We start from the raw sequence: 24,383 nt of genomic DNA, 5'->3' as shown, positions 1-24,383 counted from the left end.
TACTCTTTCTTATGGTTTTAGGAGTGTTCCAACAATCCCAACTCAGTCCATAATCTCGGTAACTTTGGTAAGGAAATAGGCTAGAATCAACATGTTATGTGATTATGTTATCTATATGTTTTATGTTATTAAAAGTGTTATGATATATGTGTATGTTTGTAGGCTTGGGCATATGACCCAGATGACTAACAAGACCCCAAATGGGTTATGGGCATATGACCTACTTAGCTAGTAGGACCCCACTAATCCCATGGGCATATGCTTGTTTAGTCTATGGGACCCCAAGTAATAATGGACATTATAATAAGTGTATGTTATATGTGTTATGTTAAGTCTTTATGTTTTCTTATGAAATTATGTATGTGACTTTGTGTTAGATTTTCCTTACTGGGCATTAGGCTCACTCCTTTCTGTTTATGTGCAGGAAAATAAGTTTAGAGGCGGAAAGATTCGTGACGCTTGGAGAATGTGTATCGATGATGAATGGAGTCAAGGGGCCGAGCGTTATTCGATTCGAGGATATAGTCTCCTTTTATGTTTTTATGGTTTTTATGTGTATTTTCCGCATTATTATGTAATGTCTTTTATTTTAAATCTTGTTTTGTTTTAAAGACAATGGGATCCCAAAATCCTTCTTAGTATTCTGTTTATTTGTAAATAACTCTTATTTTTTCAAGTTACTCAATAAATTATGGTATTTTCGTAAAAATGTAAGATTTATGTATAGTTTCGATAATGGTCCAATTAGTCTAGATTAGTGGGTCATTACATAACTATTGCTCCTTCTGTTTGTTTCTGTTTATTTTAGGGACGGAAAGCATCTTGGGCAATTGAAAACAAGGGAAAAAAACAATTTTAACCTTATACAATACTCTTAATATTTAACAACATATTTTTTCCTTTTTTTGGATCAATTTAAACATTTCCTAATTTCTTGTTTTCTTCATTCCCTCATTCTCTATGAAATATTTATGGCTTCAATATCTTCTACTAGCAAGCCAACTCCAAATAGCAGAATATATCAAGAAGAGCTTGACTGGAATAAGCCTTTATGTGATTGTGGGTGGGAAGCTGTGATACGCATAGCACGAACAGAAGCTAACTATGGTAGGAAATTTTTTGGATGCCCTAAATACAAGGTAATGATTTTGTTTGGAAAATATTTTGTTAATGCTTGAGTCTTATTGATAATCGCAGAACTTTCTTTTTATTATGAAAGAACATTTTAGCAATTATAGTTTTTTTTTATAGGGAAATGTAAATGTTGGGTGTGGATTTCTGAAGTGGATTGGCCACTCTATTGGACAAAGACCTAACCAAGATTTAGGTGGAGTATTGCAAAGATTAGAAGAACTTGAAGAAGATGTTGCAGTACTGCAAAAAAATGTGGAAAAAAAAGATGAAGAAATTGCAAAGATTTTCCTTGCTATGAGATATCTAAAATGTTGGCTTTATATATGTGTTACAGTAGGCTTGTATTTGTATTTGAAGCAGGTGGAGTGAGCCTTGTTTCTTTCTTTTAAAGTGTAAACTTTTTGTAACTTTGCACAAGTGATAATGAGATTATGATGATATATATTGCTCTGTTTTTTGTCAACGTGTTGGATAATTCATTTGATGTTTAATAGAGTTTTGCAATAAATTTGGAAAAGTAGATCGACAATATCAGTACAAATTCTTAATTTATATGCCAATTTCACACAATTCATAAATAAAGTATTGCCATTTTGATTTTCTTGATAGCTACTGCATGTATTTTAATATTCTATATATCTGGTTATATATATGCATAGTTGAATGGTCCAAAATAAATCATATTAAGTAGACATATGTCTAAATTTCGGTAAAGACAATAGATAACTGATAATCACATTAATTGAGTAAAAAGAGACTCTGCAAATTATTGTATAATCACAAATTATATAAAAACAAGTCACATAGAACAAGTTACAAATAAAAGTGATAGATATATATGTTCTACATCAGGCTTCAAAATTAGATTGTATAAAAGAGCCCACTTAAGGTTACAAAGTCAGAAAAACTACTTCCAAAATAGGTTCCAAAATATCAGACATGTCAAATTGAAATTTCAAAGCAAATCCTGTGTCTTTTTGCATGCTAGATTTTTTTTTGGTTGTGCTCACTTCAACAAATGATCCAGCAGTAAAGTCCAATTTTCTTCTCCTATTTGTTGCTGCCATTAGAGTGTGCTCCTTCATTTATTGATCCAGCCTCATTTTTCTAAAATTAAAAGCACTATATACAATTAGTAGAACCTCAAAATGCAATGCAATTAGTAATAATTGAAAATGATAAATCACTTACTAGTTTCTTAATCCTAGCACAAGTTCTTAAGTTGTGTCCTTCAACACCACAACCGCTACATCTAATCTTCACATACCGCCTTTTCATTTTGCTTCCACCATGTGGGACCATTTCATCAAGATCAACTTTTCTTGATTTTTTGGGTCTGCCAGGTTGTATCTTGCTTATTGGTTTGACCATGCCAGCTTTGCCACTAACAGGCCATTGATCTTGATTTCTTATTGGGAATATTTGATGTGAATAAGCTTTCATATAGTACTCTTTTGTGTGCCATTTGCTTATATAATCATCTGGATCATCCCTTTTATGCCATATTGCAGCTACAGCATGCCCACATGGAATACCTGTGAGATCCCACTTTCTACAAGAACAACTTCTAGCCTTTAAGTCCACAAAATACATGCCTCCGTACATGTTGATGATTTGATAAATGAATTCAGATGATTTTGTAGGTATATGAGCCCCAGCTTCAATTTTATGCTTCTCTAAAATTTCAACAATCTTAGGTGCAATGTTGGAATGCCACATAACCACTGAATGTCGTTTGGTGGTAAGTCTTTGCATCAAATACATCCTAATTCTTTCAAGCATTGACAAGATTGGTCTGTCTCTGGCAGCCAAGATAGCCTTCAATCCATTGAAAGATTCACATAAGTTGTTCAATAGTATGTCACATTGAGGATGAGTCCTAAAATGGGATCTACTCCAATGTATAGGCCCTTTTTCCATTAACCATTCATATGCTTGCTCATTCTCATTCTTAATCTCTTCCATAACTGCATGGAACCCAGTTATAGTGACTTGTCTTGCAGCCTTCCACATAAGATCTTTAAGTGTCTTTTCTTTATATACTTTACTAAAATTCTTTTCTAAATGTCTTGCACAATGTCTGTGTTCTGCTTCTGGTACACCTTCCTCCCACATACCCTTCAAAGCCTATTCCAATCCCTTCTGTTTATCTGTGATGAATGTCCAATGATTTGAATTCAATATCTTACAATCCTCCTTCAATAAGTTCATAAACCACGACCATGAATCCTTATTTTCAATCTCAACCACAGCAAATGCAATAGGGTACATGCCATTATTTGCATCTATCCCAATTGCTGTTAAGAGTTGTCCTTGGTGTGGCCCCTTGATATGACACCCATCTAAACCAATCACAGGTCTACATCCTTCATTGAAACCATTCTTTAAGCCTGCATAACAAATATACATCCTTTTAAATCGCAGTTTTCCATTCGGTGCCATATCTGTCAGAAATTCAACAGTTGAACCCTTGTTGGTATACTTTATCTCCTCAGCATAATCATAAAGTGCAGTGTACTGTTCTTCATAAGTACCTTCGATGGTTTTGGTTGCTAGTCGCTTGGCTTTGTATGCCTTATGTTTTGAAACCTCTAGCACATGGTCTTTGCTGACTTTTTGAATGAATGCTGAAAGACGCCAGTTCTCATTACTCTTAAATTCATCTAAATACTTTTTTGACAACCACTTTGAAGTTGCAAAACGATTGGTGTTGTTCCTCGAACACTTATGTTCGTTGATATAAGTCTTGATGACGAATGTTTGACTGTCATCTATCTTTGAGGCAAAACACACCCAAGGGCAGTTTACACCGCGACAAACAGCTCTTACTCTATGAGGATCATTTTTCTTAAAACAAATATCTTTTCCATTCATTATTGCATATTCCCTCACAACTTGTTTAAACACAGCCCCTGAGCTAAAGACCAAACCCAACTTGAAAACTGGCTTCTCTATATCAACATCAGCTTTAAACTCTGTCAATTGTGGTAACTTTGTTTTTTTAGTCCACTTTCTCGGCTTTTGAAACTTTGAGCCCTCACCATGCTCTGTCCTATCATCAACATCACTCTCAGAGCTATCTCTTGGAATGTAATCTGAATCAGACTCAAAAACTGGTAAATCTTTCACATCATCAATGTCTACTGCCCTCTTTTCTATTCCCTTCAAATGTTTCTCTACAGTTTCATCAACATTCAGGGCATCATCACTTTGTTCATACTCAAAATCTCTAATATATTCTGCAATAACCTCATCATTATCCTCAAAATCAGTTTCTTCCCTGTCCAAATTTGAACCAACAGCCACTGTTAAACCAACACTGCCATCTGCAACATAAAAATCCCATGAACCACCCACACCAGCGCCAGTTTCAAGCACACCCACATTTGACCTCTGTGTAAGCACTGAACATTGACTTTCAATGAAATTGGAAGTTTTCAATTGAGGGTCTAGAGGAAAAAGAGTTAAATGCTAAAAATTAAAAGTTGCACATGATTTAACTATTTCAATGTATTTCCCTATAACAGACCCCACAACAATCTTTTTTCCCAAATTCAATAGAAAAGCAACATTGAAGTACTCAAAGTAAATGCAATATTCTCCAACCCACTAGTACCCTTCATTAAGACAATAAATATATATATATATATAAAGACAATATTCCATCTACTTTGACTAAAATAGTTGTATAATAGATAAAGACAATACATATGACTTTATGAACAGAGATCACATAAGACTATATCAATTGGCTCTTTAAGAAATACATGGTTCTAATATAAAACGAGCATAGTCCTCTTAAAAAAATATATGAAAATTATCAAATCATTACCAAAATCAATTTCATGATGCTGAGATTCTTAAAGAAAAAAAAACCCTAAAGAGTTAATATACAAACTGAAGAAATGAAAAAAAAAAAAGAGAAGAAAATGACTTACTATAATTCAAAGAGGGATCATTCATTGTTTTAATCTCCTTTACGTCAATTTTTTTTTACAAGAATTCTTCATATAATCAGTTTTTTTTTTTTTTTGAAATAGTTTAAGTTAACTTTTTTTTTTCTCTTTTGAGATTAAAAGATCATAAACGTAAATACAATGCTTAGTTAGCAAGTAAAAGTGTCTCCCACCAAGATATTGTACACTTACCCTTTTACCCTTGTTTTCAATTGCCCAAGATGCATTCCATCTCTAAAATAAACGGAAACAAACAGAAGGAGCAATAGTTAGCTCTTAAAAAATTTCAGGGGGGAAATTTACATACAAAAATAGTTCAGGGAGCAAATATTGAAAGTGGTGATAGTTGAGGGGGGGGGAAAAGCTAATTACCCTTTATTAAATAAAAAAAGGAAAAAAATATAAGGTCTTCCACATGGAGCTCAAGTTTTGACTAAAAGAACCCAAAGCTGCACTTTTATTTTTCAACGAATATAAACGAATCAAAAGGCGGCTAAATATTTTTATTTTTCCGCGCATTTGTCAAGGAATGTCCCGAAGAGATGAGTGAGATGCCATGTTTCTCAACTCCCATCTTTCTCCGCAATGGAGAAAAATATTTGTATTTCCTCCTAACTATTATCATTACTAATTTGTGCAATTATACACTTTATTGTTACTGTTAAGAACCTGAATATTTCCTAGCTCCCACATACACGCTACAGTACTCTGCAATACAGAGAATAACCTCTTAGCCTCCTTTGTTGTTTTCTGATTTGTTATTGGGTTGTTATTAGTGCTAAGGAATATTTGCTGTGTAATGGTAGTGGTGTACGAATTTGTTAGAGTTTGTTATATTTCTTTTTGTGTAATGCCAGATGGCTAAATGTAAGAGGATGTACTGCCTTTGCTTTTCAATATAAATGGAATGCTACAGCTCTGAATCTTTTGAGCTGAGAATCATCAAACACCATTTTTTTTTCTTAAAATTTTTCTTGGTATTAGAGCCAGGTTGAATGTTGCGTGATTGTTTACTACTGCGCAAGTATACGCAATCGAATAAACAAGTAATAGTAGTGGAAATATATTATCGTTCTTTCAGGGAATTGATCTAATAATTACCAATAGCAAACTTTTATTTCTATTTGACTAATGAAATTTTAATGACAATTAACAATGAACAATAAACTAAGAAAGCACAATTTAATTAACGAAATTTAATATAAGCGAAAGATTAGAGTATTCTAATTTCATCAACCTTCAATTCTATTCAATCAATAATACTACTAATATGTTTCTGTGATCTATGGTTATAGCAAGTTTACTAATGACAATTCTATTCTCTCTCAAGATATAAAATATTCAGTTTACCTGCGAATTTTCTACATGTCTGTGATAAATTCTACACATAAACCGCATTAAGAACAAAAACCTAATTGCTACACAAACCAATTTGATACTTTCGTTCTAAATTGAAATCTATGTCTATTGTCTAAAGCTATTCCAATTCTCACTTTTCAGATATTGAATTAAAACCAATAATCATGCAACAGATGGCCAATCAATTACAAGCATTAAACATAAGAACAATAGATAACCATAAATTCAAAGATTCATAGAAATTACATTAAAGACGAATAGAATATCCAGTGACTACATTAAAATACTCTAAATACGAATTTAGTTCATAATATTAAACTTCATCATCCAATCTAAAATTCAAAAACATAAAAATAAACACAAACGAAATAAACGTGGATTCTTCTCTGTTTCTTTCCCTTTGCCGTCAGAATGCTTCCCCCCTCCTGTCCCTCTCGATCTTCTTTTTATTCTTCTGACCAAAATCCCCAAAAACCTACGAATTTCCATAATACTTTCCAAAAATACCCTCGTGCCGATATATCGCCTAATACATTGCGATATATCGCCTGGTGAATTTTCTCGATGAAAACGCGAGTTTCTGATGTCGTTCTGTTTAAGCCGAATTTTGGAATTCCACAAGTGGCGATATATCGCCCAAGACAGGCGATATATCGCCTGTTCCATATTTCCAAAGATTAGCCAATTTTCGGCTACTAAAACAAACATTTAACCAAATTCTCGAACAAATCAGAATTATTACGACACACTGCACAAGTTCACCAAACAGATTAAATAGAAACTTTCTCTTGAGAAAAACAACCAAATCAATCTGAAAATGTTATAAATAAACGTACATTTTGTACGCTTATCATTGAACCCTGCCCATGTCGACGGGAAATTCTCAGACTCCTTTTCCTGGCACACCGGCGAATGCCCCACCGTCGAATCCAGCAGCTCCAGGCTCAAGTGCAGGCGGCATGGTTACAACAAATGGCAGTACATCACAACTTCAAGCTCATAACTACACTCAACCTTTCAATACTCTCAACCAGCCCTTCTCACTCAAACTGGACAGGAACAACTACATATTGTGGAAAACAATGGTTTCCACAATCATAAGAGGTCATTGGCTAGACGAGTTCGTGAATGGCAGCAGGATTTGTCCACCGGAGTTTCTACTAGTAGAAGTTACCTCTGACGGCCAACCTGGGTTTGGAATGCAGTTGAATCCAGAATACGAACAGTGGATCGTTAGTGAACAGTTGCTGATGGGGTGGATTTACAGTTCAATGTATGAATCTATAGCTACTGAAGTGATGGGATGTAGCTCTTCGGCTTCCCTGTGGAGTGCTCTAGAGAACTTGTATGGAGCCCATTCTAGAGCAAAGCTGGATGATACCAGAACACTCATTCAGACTACAAGGAAAGGTAATACCTCTATGGTTGAGTATCTTAGACAAAAGAAAATGTGGTCTGATAGTTTGGCTCTAGCTGGAGACCCATTTCCTGAAACCCACTTAATATCAAATGTGATTTCTGGTTTGGGTGCTGAATATTTGCCCATTGTTGTTGAAATTGAGAGGTCAAAGTTGTCCTGGCAGGAAGTACAAGATATTTTACTCACATTTGACAGTAAGCTTGAGAGGCTACAGGTACTTGGAGAAATACCAAAGACAGGAAGCATGGGTGGTCAAGTTCCAGGTCCTTCGGCCAACTTTGCTTCAAAGCCAAATCATGGCTCCATGAGAGGTCGGAGTGGAGCCGTCCCTAATCGAGGCAGAGGTCCTTTTGGACAGACATCTGAGAGAGGAGGTGGACAAAGAAGCCGAGGCAGAGGAAGAATCTCAAATTCGAAACCAACCTGTCAAGTGTGCGGTAAATATGGGCATTCAGCCGCATACTGTTACAATAGGTACAATGAATCTTACATGGGGCAGGAACCAACAGCAAATCGAAGTACACAAGGCGGAGGTCATTCAGCATTCATAGCCTCACCCGAAATTGTTGATAGTGACATTTGGTATGCAGATTCTGGGGCAAGCAACCATGTCACGGCTGCTGCAAACAATTTAACTCAGAAGTCAGATTATGGTGGTAAGGAAAAGCTTACTGTGGGTGATGGTACTCAACTTGAAATTTCTCTAATTGGTTCAAGTTCTTTGCCTACAAAAACTGATGCATTTTTAAGTCTGAATGAGCTGTTACATGTTCCTAAGATTGCAAAAAATCTAGTTAGTGTATCAAAACTAACTGCTGACAATGATGTAATTGTGGAATTTCACTCTGATTGTTGTTTTGTGAAGGACAAGAAAACAAGGATGGTGCTGCTCCAAGGGATCCTTAGAGATGGGTTGTATCAACTGGACACCGCATCAACAAAGTCAGTCCCTATCTCAAGCCATAGTCATAGTCGAAGTTGTCAAAATGTTGCTGTTTCTAATTTCCCTAAAACTGATGTAATACATCCTTTGAGTAATGAATCTTTGTTTTCAAAAAATGATATCTGGCACATGAGATTAGGACACCCTTCCAAAAAAATCTTGAAGCATGTTTTAGAGGTCTCCAACATACCTTTTTCAACAAATGAAACTCTCCATTTTTGTGATGCTTGCCAATTTGGAAAATCCCATGCTCTTCCCTTTAAATTGTCCTCAAATAGAGCTAACCAAGTGCTTGAACTTATACACACAGATTTATGGGGACCAGCCCCCATTGCATCAAACACAAATTTTAAATATTACATTCATTTTCTGGATGATTTCAGTAGATATACATGGATATACCCTCTCAAAACCAAAGACCAAGCATTAGAAGTTTTCACTCAGTTTAAAGCACTTGTAGAAAATCAATTTGAGAAGAAAATTAAAACTCTTAGGACTGACTGGGGTGGTGAGTTTCAAGCTTTTACCAATTTTGTTAAAACAAATGGAATCAATTTTCAACACTCATGCCCACACACATCATCCCAAAATGGAAGAGCAGAGAGAAAGCATAGGCACATTGTGGAAATGGGTTTGACACTTTTAGCACAAGCAGAAATGCCTTTAAAATTCTGGGTAGATGCTTTCCAAACAGCTGTGTATTTGATCAATAGACTGCCAACACCACTCTTGAAATTAAAATCACCCTTCGAAATGCTATTTCACAAAAAGCCAGATTACTCCTTCCTAAAAGTCTTTGGGTCAGCTTGTTTTCCCTGCATTAGACCCTATCAAACACACAAGTTTCAATTTCACTCTCTAAAATGTGTAAACTTGGGTTATAGTTCCTCTCACATGGGTTACAAATGCTTAAGTTCAACAGGTAGAGTCTATATCTCAAGGGATGTAACCTTCAACGAATTAGAGTTCCCTTTCAAGAAAGGATTTCTAAACAATTACGCTCCTGAAAAAGAAGTTATATTTCAAACAAATGCTTGGTCTCATCTGCCTTTTCAGCCTGTATCTCAGATTAATCCAGCAGCCAGAATGCAATCTCCAGTTGATACAACTCAAGACTCAACCACTTCATCGTCCCCTGAAGCAGCACCATCTCTGTCCAACAGTCCCAATCATCAAGACAATCTTGAGGTTAGTAGCCAAGAAATCGCACCTAATGAATATTCTGGGTTAGCTGGGTGGACTAACAATGATGCAGAATGCATAGAGACGGAGATTGAACAGCCAGAACCAGCTCAAAAATTACCTACCCACTCGATGATAACAAGAAGCAAAGTGGGTATTTTTAAACCCAAGGTGTACTTAAGCAAAGCAAAGTGGAATCCAATTTTAGAAGAACCAAGAAATGTTGCAGAAGCCTTGCAATCGAAAGAGTGGACTGAGGCGATGAATGATGAAATTAACGCATTACAGAGGAATAAAACATGGAGTTTGGTTCCTTTCTCAGCTGAGCTCAATGTAGTGGGTTGCAGATGGGTTTACAAGACCAAGTTGAAAGCAGATGGCACCGTGGAAAGACTAAAAGCAAGACTGGTCACGAAGGGCTTTCATCAACGACCAGGTCTTGATTTCAACGAGACATACAGCCCAGTAATAAAGGCTCCAACGATGAGAATAATTCTGACAATCGCTGTTTCACGAAATTGGAGCATAAGGCAATTGGACATAAACAATGCCTTCTTGAATGGCTATTTAAAGGAGGATGTATACATGATTCAGCCACCAGGATTTGAAGATTCTCAAAAACCAGAACATGTTTGCAAACTTCACAGTTCACTCTATGGGTTGATACAAGCCCCTCGGGCTTGGTTTGATAGACTGAAAACTACTCTGCAACAGTGGAATTTCAGAAACTCCGAGGCCGATACATCTCTGTTCTTTCACATGACAGATACAAATATTATTTTTGTTCTAATCTACGTAGATGATATAATAATCACTAGCAATGATGTGGATGAATTGAACAGGTTTATTGTCAAGTTAAACAAGCTGTTCTCTCTAAAAGATCTCGGTTCACTCCATTACTTTTTGGGTATCGAAGCTCACCGAGATAACACAGGACTTTACTTGACTCAAACAAAATTCATTATCGAAATTTTGGAGAAATATGATATGCTGAATGTCAAACCATGTCCAACCCCAATGGTTACAGGGAAAATGTTGTCAAAAGATGATGGTGAGCCACTTCCAAATCCAACAGTTTATAGAAGTGCAATTGGGGCTCTGCAGTACTTATGTAATACTTGGCCGGACATTGCCTACTCAATCAATAAACTCAGTCAGTTCTTGCAACATCCGACTACTAGTCACTGGAGTGGAGTGAAAAGAATACTGAGATACCTAAAGGGTACACTACATCACGGATTGCACATCAGTTACAGTGAGAGACTGAATCTTGTGGGATACTCGGACGCCGACTGGGCTTGTTGCCCAGATGACAGACGCTCAATTGCTGGATATTGTGTTTATTTGGGTGATTCACTCATTTCATGGTCCTCCAAGAAACAGGCTGTGGTGTCAAGGTCTAGTACTGAGTTCGAATATAGAGCACTTGCTCATGTTGCTTCAGAAATTGCATGGGTCGAATCATTGCTGAAAGAATTCCAATTTGTTTTACCAGAAAAACCAGTGACTTGGTGTGACAATGTTAGTGCTAGTGCACTTGCCTCTAATCCTGTGTATCATGCCAAGACTAAACACATTGAGATTGACATTCATTTTGTGAGAGATAAGGTGCTGAAAGGGGAGCTCAAAGTCAAGTACATTCCAAGTTCAGATCAGGTTGCAGATTGTTTAACAAAAAGTATTTCTCAGTCAAGATTTCAGGTTCTAATTGACAAACTCGGTGTGAGAATGTCACCCTCTTGTTTGAGGGGTGGTGTTAAGAACCTGAATATTTCCTAGCTCCCACATACACGCTACAGTACTCTGCAATACAGAGAATAACCTCTTAGCCTCCTTTGTTGTTTTCTGATTTGTTATTGGGTTGTTATTAGTGCTAAGGAATATTTGCTGTGTAATGGTAGTGGTGTACGAATTTGTTAGAGTTTGTTATATTGCTTTTTGTGTAATGCCAGATGGCTAAATGTAAGAGGATGTACTGCCTTTGCTTTTCAATATAAATGGAATGCTACAGCTCTGAATCTTTTGAGCTGAGAATCATCAAACACCATTTTTTTTTCTTAAAAGTTTTCTGTTACCACTACCACATCGGCACTTAAATTGTCACATCACCAATCTGTTAGAGAAATTGGACAGAAATCTCACATTTCAATAATGTGAATAATTTAAGGTAAATTTTTAGCAAGTTAAAAACGATTTGAATTTGTAATAGTTCGGAAAAAAAAAATTCTAATAAGCCTTTTGAAAAATATCTCATTTCTTTGAGTTTACAAAAATACCATCTTACAATTTATTTAAAAAAAATGCGATTATATATTGTTTAAAAACGACTATGATTATTATTTTTTAAAATTCAAAAGCAACACATTTTGTCAAATAGTACGACCTCACAAAGTTTTTCGCATCTCATACAAAAATCAGCACGTAAACTCAATAGTTCACACATTTAGTCAGCGAATCATATTCGTCAATTCGAGTTAACATTCACACATATATGGTTGTCTCTGTAGAAATCAGAACGAAACCCAGATGTGATAATCTTTCCATGGACATAAGAAGATAGTGCCATCTTGAAGTTTGCTTTAGGACAAGGACACATGGGATTTAATTGCATCTTGACTAAAACATTGTTTTTAGCCAAAAAAAAGTACGTTTACCATTGACTATTATAGCATTGTTCAGTCAATTATAGGGTTCATCTACCAATGACTATTCTCATTTACAGCTTCACGCAAGATAAACAGAAACTCATGTCGTTTTCTCCATGCACTTTTTAAAAATATTGCAAAACTGCATTGTTTTTCTGGCTATTTATTTATTGTTGAGACTTCATCCAAGGACATTGTCTCAATGTCGATTTCTTCACTTGCAATTCTCAAGGCTTAAAGAAGACAAAACAAATCCAAGAAACTTTTAAGATGGACCACAATTCAACCATTCTTTGGGTACAAAAATATCTTATTCTTGTAACTTTCTTTTAAACCAATATCATCAATCTGAAAAATCAGATCCTTTTAATGTAATCTTTTTCCCACCAACCAAGGGTGTAGAACAGTTACTATGTAGAAAAGATGAAAGGAGGAAAAATGTACCCAGACGAAAACACAATAAACATGAGATATTGCAGCCTGTAACAAACAAGTGTCCACTAAATAATACAAATTTATATAAAGTCAAATATAAAATGAGAGTAACATGATCCTCAATAGGCCTACGCAAATGAAGTTGAGACTTCAAGCACCAGGCGCGGTTTCTGCAGGCTTTGATTCGGTTTCCGCTGGTTTAGCTTCTCCTTCTGCAGGCTTTGCTTCAGCCTCCGCTGCCTTTGCCACGGGTTCTGCCTCCTCCCAGTAGGCAGTCTTCTTTCCAGTTTTTGAAACAGTTTGAAGAACTGTCTCTGGCTGCACATTGCCTTTCACTGTCACCTTCTGCTGATCTATATCAACGTCAAATGATTCCACGCCTAAAGATGATGAAAAAAAAATTTGCCATTCAATATCAAGCCAAGGTAACACAACAAGAATAATGATAGCCACCAAAGTTTTCTATCACAATTATAGAGAATAAGATGTAACAATATTTCAATTACCAATTTGGATGACATTGGATATATGAGCTATTCTCATACTTGATATTTGGATTTGTATTTCAACGACAATCTAAAAAGGGCCTCAAAATCTTGGATGCAGATTAGAGACTACTAAATCTCTGAAGTCAGCATAAGGTTTATATACCAGAAAACGTATTCATTGATGGGAACAAACATTGCAGCGAAACAAAACATTTTTACCAATAAGATAAAGAGGTAACACAGGGTTCTCACTATGCAGATGAGTAGGCAATAGAAACCAACGATATGATCAATGTACATCTATACCTAGAAGCGTTACACGGTGAACAACATGGGTCCATTGAGAAAAAATAGATTAAATTTTGACAATAGTAGTAGAAAATGAAAGGTATAAAACAAATGACTTTCCAAACAATGAGAAAATTTTGAAAAATTCTCTGCCCCAGGGAAGTGAGCAGAGTATCTTAAAGCATTCTAGGCAAATTTTTTTGGGGGATCCATCATCCCATGTGATGCAGAATTGTTTACAAACATAATGCTCGTTAACGTTATTATAGCACAATAGCATATAAAATAAAATGAGAAACAAGGGCCATAATTCCTGCACCAACCTTCCAATTTCCCCAGAACCCTTTTCACAGCACCAACGCAGCCTTGGCATGACATGCCAACCTTGAGGACAACGGTCTGCGTCAAAACCAAATTCAATGTCAATATAAAGAATGTATAGTTTAACCCAGAAACAAAAATCAAAGTATCAACATTTATATTGGTTTATCCTAGCAAAAAATCGTTTATATTGATTTAGTGGCTCTAATCACAAAAAGAAGAGGGGAAAAATAAAGATTCTCTCAAGCATTAAGTTAAAACTCGCCATCTAAGTCAACGTTCTTTATGGAAAACTACAGCTTTCAGAACATAAACCAGATGAGATCAAGGTTCTAAAAGTCTATTCAATCAAGCAAATAAACTATAATTTGAATTGGGATTGCAATCACTACAAATTTCAAAATATTTCTCTATCTTCTTTATTTTGTTTTCTGTTAAACCGAGTAATAACAATAAAAACTTAAAAATTTCAAAAACAATGTGAAAAAACAAATTGTTATCCACTGAAGAGAATATTCGAATTAAACACTTTTCCACCACACGCCTATTTTTTTTTTTTATAAAAGCGAGATAAATATGACTAAGGTTTAACTTATCTAACCCAAATTCAAAATCATACCTAAACTCAACCTAAGAAGAAAAGAAAGAAAGAAAGAAATCAATCTAAAACCCTAAATCATTCAAAAACAAACAAGGGCTATCAGCTTGTAACTTCAAACTGCATGCAAAGCCAAATAAATGATCGATTTCTCCATCAAACTGATTGTAAAAAAAAAAAACGGAAATTGAATTCATCTACAAATCATATATGGATATTTTTACACAATTTGTTTCAAAATGAATCAAAACTAAAATTAACTAACAAAAACGGATTCAGAAAGAGAGCGAAAAGGATTTGAAAGCAAATTAGAAGAAAGTGGGTACCTGAGCCATGGCTGCGTTTGACAGAGAAGAAGAAGAAGAAGAAGAAGAAAATCAGAGAGAAGATAAAGTAAAGAAACAAGAATTGAGATTGAATTAAGAATTGAAATGTAAATGTATTTATACAAGTTGACGAACATAAGGTTGTAGTGGTCGAGGATTAAATGATAAAGTGTTTTTTTTGTAAGTCGGTTGGTGGGTGGATCGGGTCAGGTCAGGTCAGGTCAGGTCAGGTAAGTTAAGTGGAGTCAGAGTCAGCTAATTGGCGTATGGGTTTCAACTTATATTATTCTTTTTTATTTATTATTTTATTATTATCCAAGAAAGAATTGCCTCTTTGATTATATGAGTTATGATTGATAATTTTTTTTGGAATGGTTTGTTGATTTATTATTTTTAGGATACTATATTTTAATAAATTATTTTTTAGATTTTGTATTTTATAAAATAGTTTAAATATGTCTCTAAATTTAATTTTGATGAACAAAAAATTGAATATAACAATATATTTTTTAGGCAGAATGACTATATTTTGGTTCTGAGTTATTAGTCTGATAAATTATTTATGATTTTAGTTCAAATTTTTTTTATCAAAATCGGATTTAGGGATCTATTTGAACTATTTTAGAAATTATAAGGTCCAAAAAATAATTTATCAAAACACAAAATTCAAACAGATAATGAATCAAAACACAAAATCTAAAAAGTCATAAACCTTATTTTTAAACAATTATTTATGCACACATTCATTCATGTGTCAATATTAAAATATGTACTTTTAATAATAAATGGATACAATTTCCATAATACTACAATTTTATGACTTGAGTAACTCTTAACTCCCACTTAAATAATATTTTCTTATCTTTCAATTTTTAATTTTTTTTGTCAGTGCATCGATTAGGCGTGATTCAGGCATTAAATTTTTGTCAACGAACATTTAGGCGGTAGCGAAATAATAATTATTTAGGCCTTAAATTTAATGTCTCTACGAAAACGATGACATAATAAGTAATTAAGATTGAGTAGGTACATTAGCTTAGCTATAATTAAAAACTATATTTGAAAAAACCGTTTACTAGTATCATTATTTGAGATTTGGTAGAGAAAAGAAAAAGAAATTAGGTAGTTGGGAGGCGCAGCTGAGTAACCAAACAAACAGTACGATCACGTCAACTCAAAGTGTTCATAATTCTTATAAATAAAGCTTCATACTAACAAAGTTCGTACGTTAGAAATTGGTACGTACTGTGGTAGTACATAAAATTTAGAAATTGATGTACTATTATAGTACATCAAATTTAAGGGGAACAGAAAAAGAATAGGAGGAGCATTATTTGAATTACAATAACATATAAATTAATATACCAATTGGCCAATCCTAAGAACATATATGCAATTCCACTACTCTTCCACTCAAATTAACTTTCTATCCATTGATACCTGACCATAAAAATATATTTCACATAAATTCTTCAATATTTTGAAATTGACAGCCACATATTAAAATCTCTACTTCTCTACTTTTTTTTTTAATTATGTGATTCAACATAAAAGCTAAGAATAACCCAAAATATATCACTCCAATGCTTCCTCACCTCAATACAAACTCTTGCTCTTGTGAAAAGAACCTAACCCCGATGCAACCCCAATGATAACCTCGTCGCCCTAACTTGCAGAACCTAGGACCCTATCGTCGTGAGAAAGAACCCTGACATGCTACCTCACCTACCTTTCGTTGTGGTGCCCCTGTTGGATTAAAATTTTATTTTATGGGCACATATGTATAATGTATAATGCTATTATAAAGTGTGATATAAAATTAAGTGACCAATTATGTTATAAATATCATAGGGTATTAAAGTGTCATGGATTTAATGTGTAGAAACAGGAAAGTAAATTTTTAATTTTATAATGGGCAAAATTGGAAATCACTAATTATAAATTAGGGTTGTGGTCCCATATATATATGTATTATTCTATTCTGTCTGTCATCCCATTAACAGAAGAGAAAAGATAGACTCTTCTCTCATAGAGATACATATTATATAGGAAGATCTAAACCCTCTATGCAATCTCCAACAATGGCATCAGGTTAGTATTTCCGCTCTTGTGTTAATCTTCTTTTTTAATTTAGCAAAGGATCTAAAGAATCATGATTTAGGATTTCTCATATATGCATTTATAATGACATGATTTTGGATTATGTGTTGGAGATTATTATTTATTCATGTTATTTGAGTGTATTAGAAAATTCTAACAGCCCCAACTCTAGCCGGTCGCACCATACCCCTATCAATCTCACCATATTTGCACCAACTTCGCACCCCCAAGGTCCAAATCGCACTAATTCAGCCAGCCCAGTTATTTCTTGCACCAATTCGACCACCTCCAAGAAAGAAGAAGGATAGAATTAGAGTTAAGGTTCACATTTTTAGTTTTGATTATGTGCAAACAACTTTTAATGCACGTTTGTTTAGTTTTATATATATATATATAAAATTTACTAATTATTTTTGTTAAGTTTTTATGATTGTCATATGACTTTTAAATAAATAAACAATATTATATATAAAAGAATGACATAAATATATTAAAATAATAATTAAATAAATATTATTTTTGTTTTTTTTAATTTTTTTAATATGATAACCTTTTAGATCACAAACTACCATATTAAAGTACAAAATATTCATGATATAATTTAAATCACATTTCAATGATTGAAGAAAAGACCTTCTTATTCTTAATAGAAGAGAAATGTTATTATAATTTTTTATGTAGTTTCACAGTTATACTATTTATATACACACGACACCCATGTATAATATATTTATAATATTTGTTGATATTTAATATGAATATATATTTATATAAGTTAAATGAGTAATAAAAAAATAACATATTTTCTTTTTAAATATAAATGATAAATTTTTTAATAAAAATAAAAATTATGTATTATATATTATTATAATAATGATATTTTATACTGTTTGAATTCATATTAATATAATTATTAAAAATCTAGTCTTGTATTAAATATTATTATAATAATATTTTATAATATTTGAATTTAAATTAATATAATTAATAAATATTTATTTTTAATTAATTTTAAAGGTATATTCCGTTAAATATTTATAATATTATGTTAATGTTAACAAAAAACCGTTAAAACCAACCAAAACCGTTAAATACACATTTTTTTTATACAGAAGAGATGTAATGTATATTTTTTATTTTCATTAAATTAAAAGAGTGTTTTTTTTAGATAGAAATATTTCATTTTGTTTAAGTTTTAATGAAGTTTTTGTTTTGTTTTTGTTTAGGAGATATATTAATTTTTTTGTTTTACTTTAATTTTTCTATATTTTATCAAATTATTTTAAATTTTAATTAATTAATATATATTTTTTTATCTTTCATTTTCTAAATGAAATATAATTAAAATTTGATTTTTGGCCCCGAACTATGATTTATACATTATCGTGTCTCCTAATTTTTTCAAGTAATTAAAAATTCTCCCCAAACTATTCACATTGTTGTAAAGTAGGACTTTCGTCCATTCCGTCCAATATGACTAATAAAATGATGACGTGGCCTTTTACTCGCTAATATGTATTGGCCACATCAGCACTATATGTGTAATTTAAAATTTTAAATAATTAAAAATTACAAAAAAAAGATTTTTAATTAAATTTATATTAAAAATTTCAAAAAATAAAAATAAATAAAAATAAAAATAAAAATTATTTTTTGTCTTTTCTTTTTCTTCTGGTACAGATTCTTCATCTTCCACCTTTCTTCATCTTCTTCTGGGTTTGGCGGGGTAAAACCCATAAAAAACATTCTCAATCAGATTCAATACAACATTCTTCAACCCATAAAAACTCAACCCCACAGATTCGAAAGCTTTTCATCCCCACCCCCATCGATTTGAAAAAAAAAATCATCCTTAACCTCATTGAATCTTTGTTGCCTACATAAATAGACTGATACAATGATATGGTGAACAATCATAGGCTATTTGGGATTCAAGAATGGGATTTAAGATTTTATTTTAGATCTTGGGTTTGGAGCCCACGGTGCCCAGAGATGAGCCCTCGACCAAATCGAGATCCCCAAAACTCTGCCAAGTCCACCGATTTGCACACGACCCCAACCGTCGTCATCTGATGAGCTTGCCTTCCATCAGCCCAAAGTTGTGATATACTCAACACTGATATTTTGGGGCTTAGATTTCCGGGGAAGATATGGCTAGGTTTTTGGGGTTACTGGGCTAGTAGATATGTCGAAGAGGAAGAACAAGATGACGAAGACGAAGAAGAAGAAAAAAAATGATTAACTGATGTGTTGTTTGGTAATAATTAAAAAAATAATTTTTTATTTAATTAATTAAAAATTTGATAATTAAATTTTAAATATGTTTGGTAATTCTATTTTTATTTATTATTTTTTAAAATTTTAATTAAAATTTATTAAATTTTAAAAATAAAATTTGTTCACCCTCAAATAAATTTTAAACTGTTTTTTGATTTTTTTTTTCAAATCAACACCTTGTATTGTTAAATAAAAAATAAAAATAAAAGTTATCAAACGCGTTTATTATTTTTTGTTTTTAAAAATAAAAAACAAAAATAGTTACCAAACATATTTTTATTATTTTAAAATAAAGAAAAATAAATAAAATTATATTTAATATTTTTGTGTTTAAAAAATTCAAAAACAAAATTTTTACCAAATATAACCTGAATGTTCTATTAGATTTATTTTTATTGTTTTATATTTAAATTTTATTATTCAATTATAAAATATTCATGTTAATTTTTAATTATTTTTTTATTGTAAAATATGTTAATTTATTTTCTATTTTAAAATTTATTTTTGATTATTTAATTAATTTAAATTACAAATTTGGCGCTAACGTAGCCAATACATATTAGAGAGTAAAGAACCACGTCACTATTTTGTTAGTAATATTGGACGAAAGTCTACTTTACAATACATTAAATAGTTTGGGGATAATTTTTAGCGACCTGAAAAAATTAGAAGGTACGTATAGGTCATAATTTGGAAGGAAAAAAAAATACTAAATAACATTCAATAAAATATGAGAGAATTTTGATTATATTAAAAAATAATTAGACTAAAATCAAACCTAAGTATTATTTTGATTAATTTTGCAAAGTAAGGTGTCTAAAAGTTAATTTAACAAAAGATATGGTTCGAATGAGTATTTGGCCAAACGAAAAGATCAAAACGATATTTTTCTTAGTATAAAAAACAGTCAATTATATTTACATATTTTTTTTTAATAAAAGCTAAGACAAAGTAAAAGTGGTTAAAGTACATATGGTAGTGTATTTAATTTCTTCTTTTTAGTTTGAAATTTGTTAGTATGTGTTGTGTGTTAAAAAGATATATTTATATCACATGACCAAAAGTTGATGATGTCAGCAGAATATTATAAAATGCCTTATTTAGCCAATATTGTTGTAAATTAAACTCAAATCATTTACATTTACATTTACATTTGAATTTAAATAATCTATTATATTCTAACAAGATAAGATATTCACAAAATATTTATAACTCCAAAATTATCAAATTACCATTAGGCTTCATTTGTAAAAGGGACATTAATTCTCAATCATTCTAAATCTGACAATTCTCTTATTTGTAATCAATTTTTCTCTAGTGAAAAATTACAGCGGACGTAGGCTCGAAATTATACACTACAGAAAAATAGTTTTAGGGGCAATGCATATCACCCCTAGTAACCATAAAAATTGCTTCTGACAGTTGAATCACTATAAATTTTTCTCTCTTTATTTTTTTTTTGCACAAATTCTTTTATTTTCATTTATATTACATTTTCTAGTACATGTCTTTCTCTTAGAAATTTAGGGTGTGATTGGTTCGCGATTAGAAAACTGTATTTTTTAAAAGTAAAATTCTGAAATGAAAATCTGAATTTAGTGACTAAAATTATGTGTTCTGAAAATGTGATTGGTTCAATGTCAGTAAACTGTTTTTGAGTTTTAAAAAAAATGAATCTGTCTTTGGTATTAAATTTGAAAATATAACAGAAACTGAATACTTGATTGGAACAGCTGAATATAAATATTATTTTAATTTTATATATTTTATATACATAGGTTGTATAATATTAAATTTTGATTTATCAATAGATTTAATTAAGTTAAATTTAATTATATTGATAAATTAAAATTTAATAATAATTATTGATTAAATTCATAATAATATTGTCATCTATAAAAATGCCAGCATGACTTATTTTTTAATTGGGCATCCTAAATGTCATAAAATATCTCATAAACATTTTATTACTAGTGGGAACATAATCAAGTCATAAAAATTAGTAAAAAAAAAAATACAAGCAATGATACAGATGATAGGAGTAGAGAGAACAAACAAACTGATTTTGATTTTAGGTTTTTGGAGAAAAAATCACAAAACAGAGAAAACGCGAAATTTTTGTTTTCTAAATTATAACACAAAATTAGAATTCTGATTAGGATATAGTTTTAAAAAATAATATACCAATCATATATTTTGGTAGGTCCCACAAATTTTAAGTTTTCAAAATCATAAAATCATTTCCAAATCAACTACCAATCACACCTTTATGTACCTTTGATTAACTATTTTAAACGCCAACAATATGAATACATGTTTATCTAGTAAATTTATTATTTCTATTTTAAAATTGTTATATTATATAGGTTATAAAAAAGAAGAAAAAAACAGTGTTCTATAGGGATATTTAATGGAGGCTTTCAAGGGTTGTGAGGCTGAAGCGGAAAATTAAAAGGGAAATTTGATTAATCATGCTTATATTAGCTTAATAATTAAAATTTGAACTAAAGTTAACTACCATATGAAACCAATGCTCATCTTTCATTTAATACCAAAAATACCCTTCTCATAACACATTTCCTCTCTATTCTCCCTCTTCCTCTCTACCTCTCTTCACCATACATTCTTCTCTCACTCTCTCTTCACCATAAGTTTTACACACAAGATTTCCATACTAAAATCTTGCAAGAAAGATACACATTCGGACATTGTGGATTGTTTGAGGAGAAACACTAAGCTTTGTGTTATTTTTGCTCATAGTGAAGAGATTAAATGGGTAAGTGATTTTCTTTGAATCTTGTTGTTGTTGGTTGTTTTTATGGTTTAGAATGCTGTTTAGATGTTGGATCTGTAGTTTGTTGGTATTTTTTGCTGTTTTTTGGGTGAAAATCGTGTTCTGTGAAAATCTGCGTTTTTTTGTTTGTTACCTGAGTTTTTTCTAAATGCCCGATAGTGTCCGATAGATGCCCAATATGGGCACGATAGTTGTTGAGTTTCAAGGTTAGGGACGAAGTTCCGATGGCAACCCGATGGTTGCTCGATAGTTTTGGTTACCCGATGGTCATAAAGGTCCGATGGCTACCCGATGGTTGCCTGATTATTAGTTTGAATCTATACGCCCTTTAAGTACGATAATGGATCGATAATAGTTCGATATATGCCCGATTTTTGTTTTTAAGCTACTGCGGACCTAATAGTACGATGGTACACGATGGTACCCGATACTTGCCCGATATTATTGTTTTAAGTGATTAAAAACATAAATAAACCTTTGCCCGATACCGCCCGATATGGCCCGATGATAAAAAATGTCGAACTAAATTTCGACATTTTGTTGCCATTTACTGATTTTTTTTTCTTTGTACATGATAAGGTCAACTTTGTTCGCGTACTTGATGTATAATGGTGTTTGGGAGCGTGAAGGTAGAGATTGGGTTTTTAATGGAGCCGAAAATTTAACGTTCGAGTTGGAGAAGGACATAACTTACTCACAACTTGTTGAACTTTTGTACTCAGAGCTGGAGGTTGACAAAGTGCAGTATGACCTGAAATTAGAAGTGAATTATAAGTACATGAAAGGGCTAATGTATCGGCCTGAACTTATAAGGAATGACAAGGGTGTAAGCTTATATTTGTCAATGCTTTTGAAGAAGCCAGATGAATTTGTTCCCCTTTTTGTGACTTTGGTGGAGAAGAATATCATTGTTGATCGTAATCCTCCACCAAGTACTGTTGTAATGCCCCGGATTCCCTATTATGGTTACTGGCTGGATTAGTAGGCCGGGAGGGCCATAACTGTTTAATTATGCCATTAAATGTGTTTATGCATGTTTATGAGAATTATATTATCATATGATGTTAAATGCATGCTTGTGAGTCCACATCTGTTTACAGGGGTATTATGGTAATTTGGCCCGTTGAGGGTATGATTGAATATTTGTTGTATGTTAATGATATATTGTGAGACCACATTATAATGTGGATTGGTTCGAGTATTTCGACATGAGACGATTCTTAAACATGATTTATCGGTTTGGTCATAACAGGTTTGAGCTCGGGGCTCGGGGTGAGTTTCGGGGTGAATTAAAAGGTTATAGCGTTACCGGGGATTTTAGGGTAACGGGTTATGAAATATTGGCGTTTGAGGATTTTGAGGTTAGCGGGAATTGGGAAGCGTTAATTATGATTAACGGGTTAAGCTAGAAGTACCAATTTTGCCCTTGGGTTGGTTTAAGAGGCTTGAAATGGTTTAAGGGCATTTTGGTCATTTTAGTGAGGATTTATATAAGGTTTAGTGGCTGAAGGCTGTAGAACAAACAGAGTAAAAACAGAGTTTTGCCTCTTCCATTCCCGTACATCCTCCTTGCTCCATCTCCTTCATTGCTTCTTTGAGAGTTTTGTGTTCTTGGTGATAATTCAAGCTAGAGGAACTCAAGGCTGGGTTGGAGCACTTGTGTTAGCCTGTGTGGGAGGTTTAAGCTAGTCTCAAGGTGAGTTTTGGCCATTAATTTCAGTTAGTACTCTGTTTTCGTTTTGGTTTTTAACTCATGGATTTTGATGTGGGGAGTGAGGATTAAAGGGAGTTTTTGGTGTTAGTTGATTGGGTTTTGGTGAGGAGGTGTTATAGGTAAGGTTTGGGGGTTTAATTACAAGTTTGGAGGAGGTTTTGTGATGGTTTGAGAGGCTTGTTTGAGAGAAAAACGAACAGGGAGAAAATCTGGTTTGAGCGTGGGGTTTAGGCTGAACTGGGCTGGGTGCCGCGGCACAGCTTTTGTGTGCCGCGGCCCAGGTGCGTCTGGCAGATGAGGTTTAGGGGCATGTCGCGGCACGGCTTTTTGGGGCCGCGGCCCAAGAGGCCAAATTTGCTAGAAAATAGTTTTTAGCTTAGGGATTCAAACCATAGGCCTCGGG

The 24,383-nt window shown here is 33.0% G+C and overlaps 2 protein-coding genes across 2 annotated transcripts; both read right to left on the bottom strand.

Annotated features, from left to right (window-relative positions):
- Positions 1 to 2,277: 2,277 nt before the first annotated feature.
- Positions 2,278 to 3,249, bottom strand: LOC133795628 (uncharacterized). Its single transcript, XM_062233081.1, has one exon. It carries the CDS (start codon positions 3,247 to 3,249, stop codon positions 2,278 to 2,280), a length of 972 nt encoding a protein of 323 aa, XP_062089065.1.
- Positions 3,250 to 13,090: 9,841 nt separating this feature from the next.
- On the bottom strand, positions 13,091 to 15,253 carry LOC133797794 (copper transport protein ATX1-like). Its single transcript, XM_062235846.1, has 3 exons — positions 15,096 to 15,253; positions 14,174 to 14,249; positions 13,091 to 13,454 (listed from the first exon to the last, which is right to left on the bottom strand). The coding sequence occupies exons 1-3, from the start codon at positions 15,102 to 15,104 to the stop codon at positions 13,225 to 13,227; spliced, it is 315 nt and encodes a 104-aa protein (XP_062091830.1). The 5' UTR covers positions 15,105 to 15,253; the 3' UTR covers positions 13,091 to 13,224.
- Positions 15,254 to 24,383: the final 9,130 nt, after the last annotated feature.

This window comes from Humulus lupulus, chromosome 8 (assembly GCF_963169125.1).
Source record: "Humulus lupulus chromosome 8, drHumLupu1.1, whole genome shotgun sequence".
In the NCBI taxonomy this organism is placed as follows: Eukaryota; Viridiplantae; Streptophyta; class Magnoliopsida; order Rosales; family Cannabaceae; genus Humulus; species Humulus lupulus.
Note: the sequence above shows the minus strand (reverse complement) of the source record. Positions and strands in the feature narration are given on the sequence as shown.

Excerpts from the sequence above, each read along its gene's own strand:
- LOC133797794 (XM_062235846.1), bottom strand. Across the intron at positions 13,455-14,173 it reads GGTTCTGGGGAAATTGGAAG|GCGTGGAATCATTTGACGTT; the intron begins GTTGGTGCAGGA and ends CATCATCTTTAG.
- LOC133795628 (XM_062233081.1), bottom strand. The coding sequence starts at position 3,249 with ATGTGGGAGGAAGGTGTACCAGAAGCAGAACACAGACATTGTGCAAGA.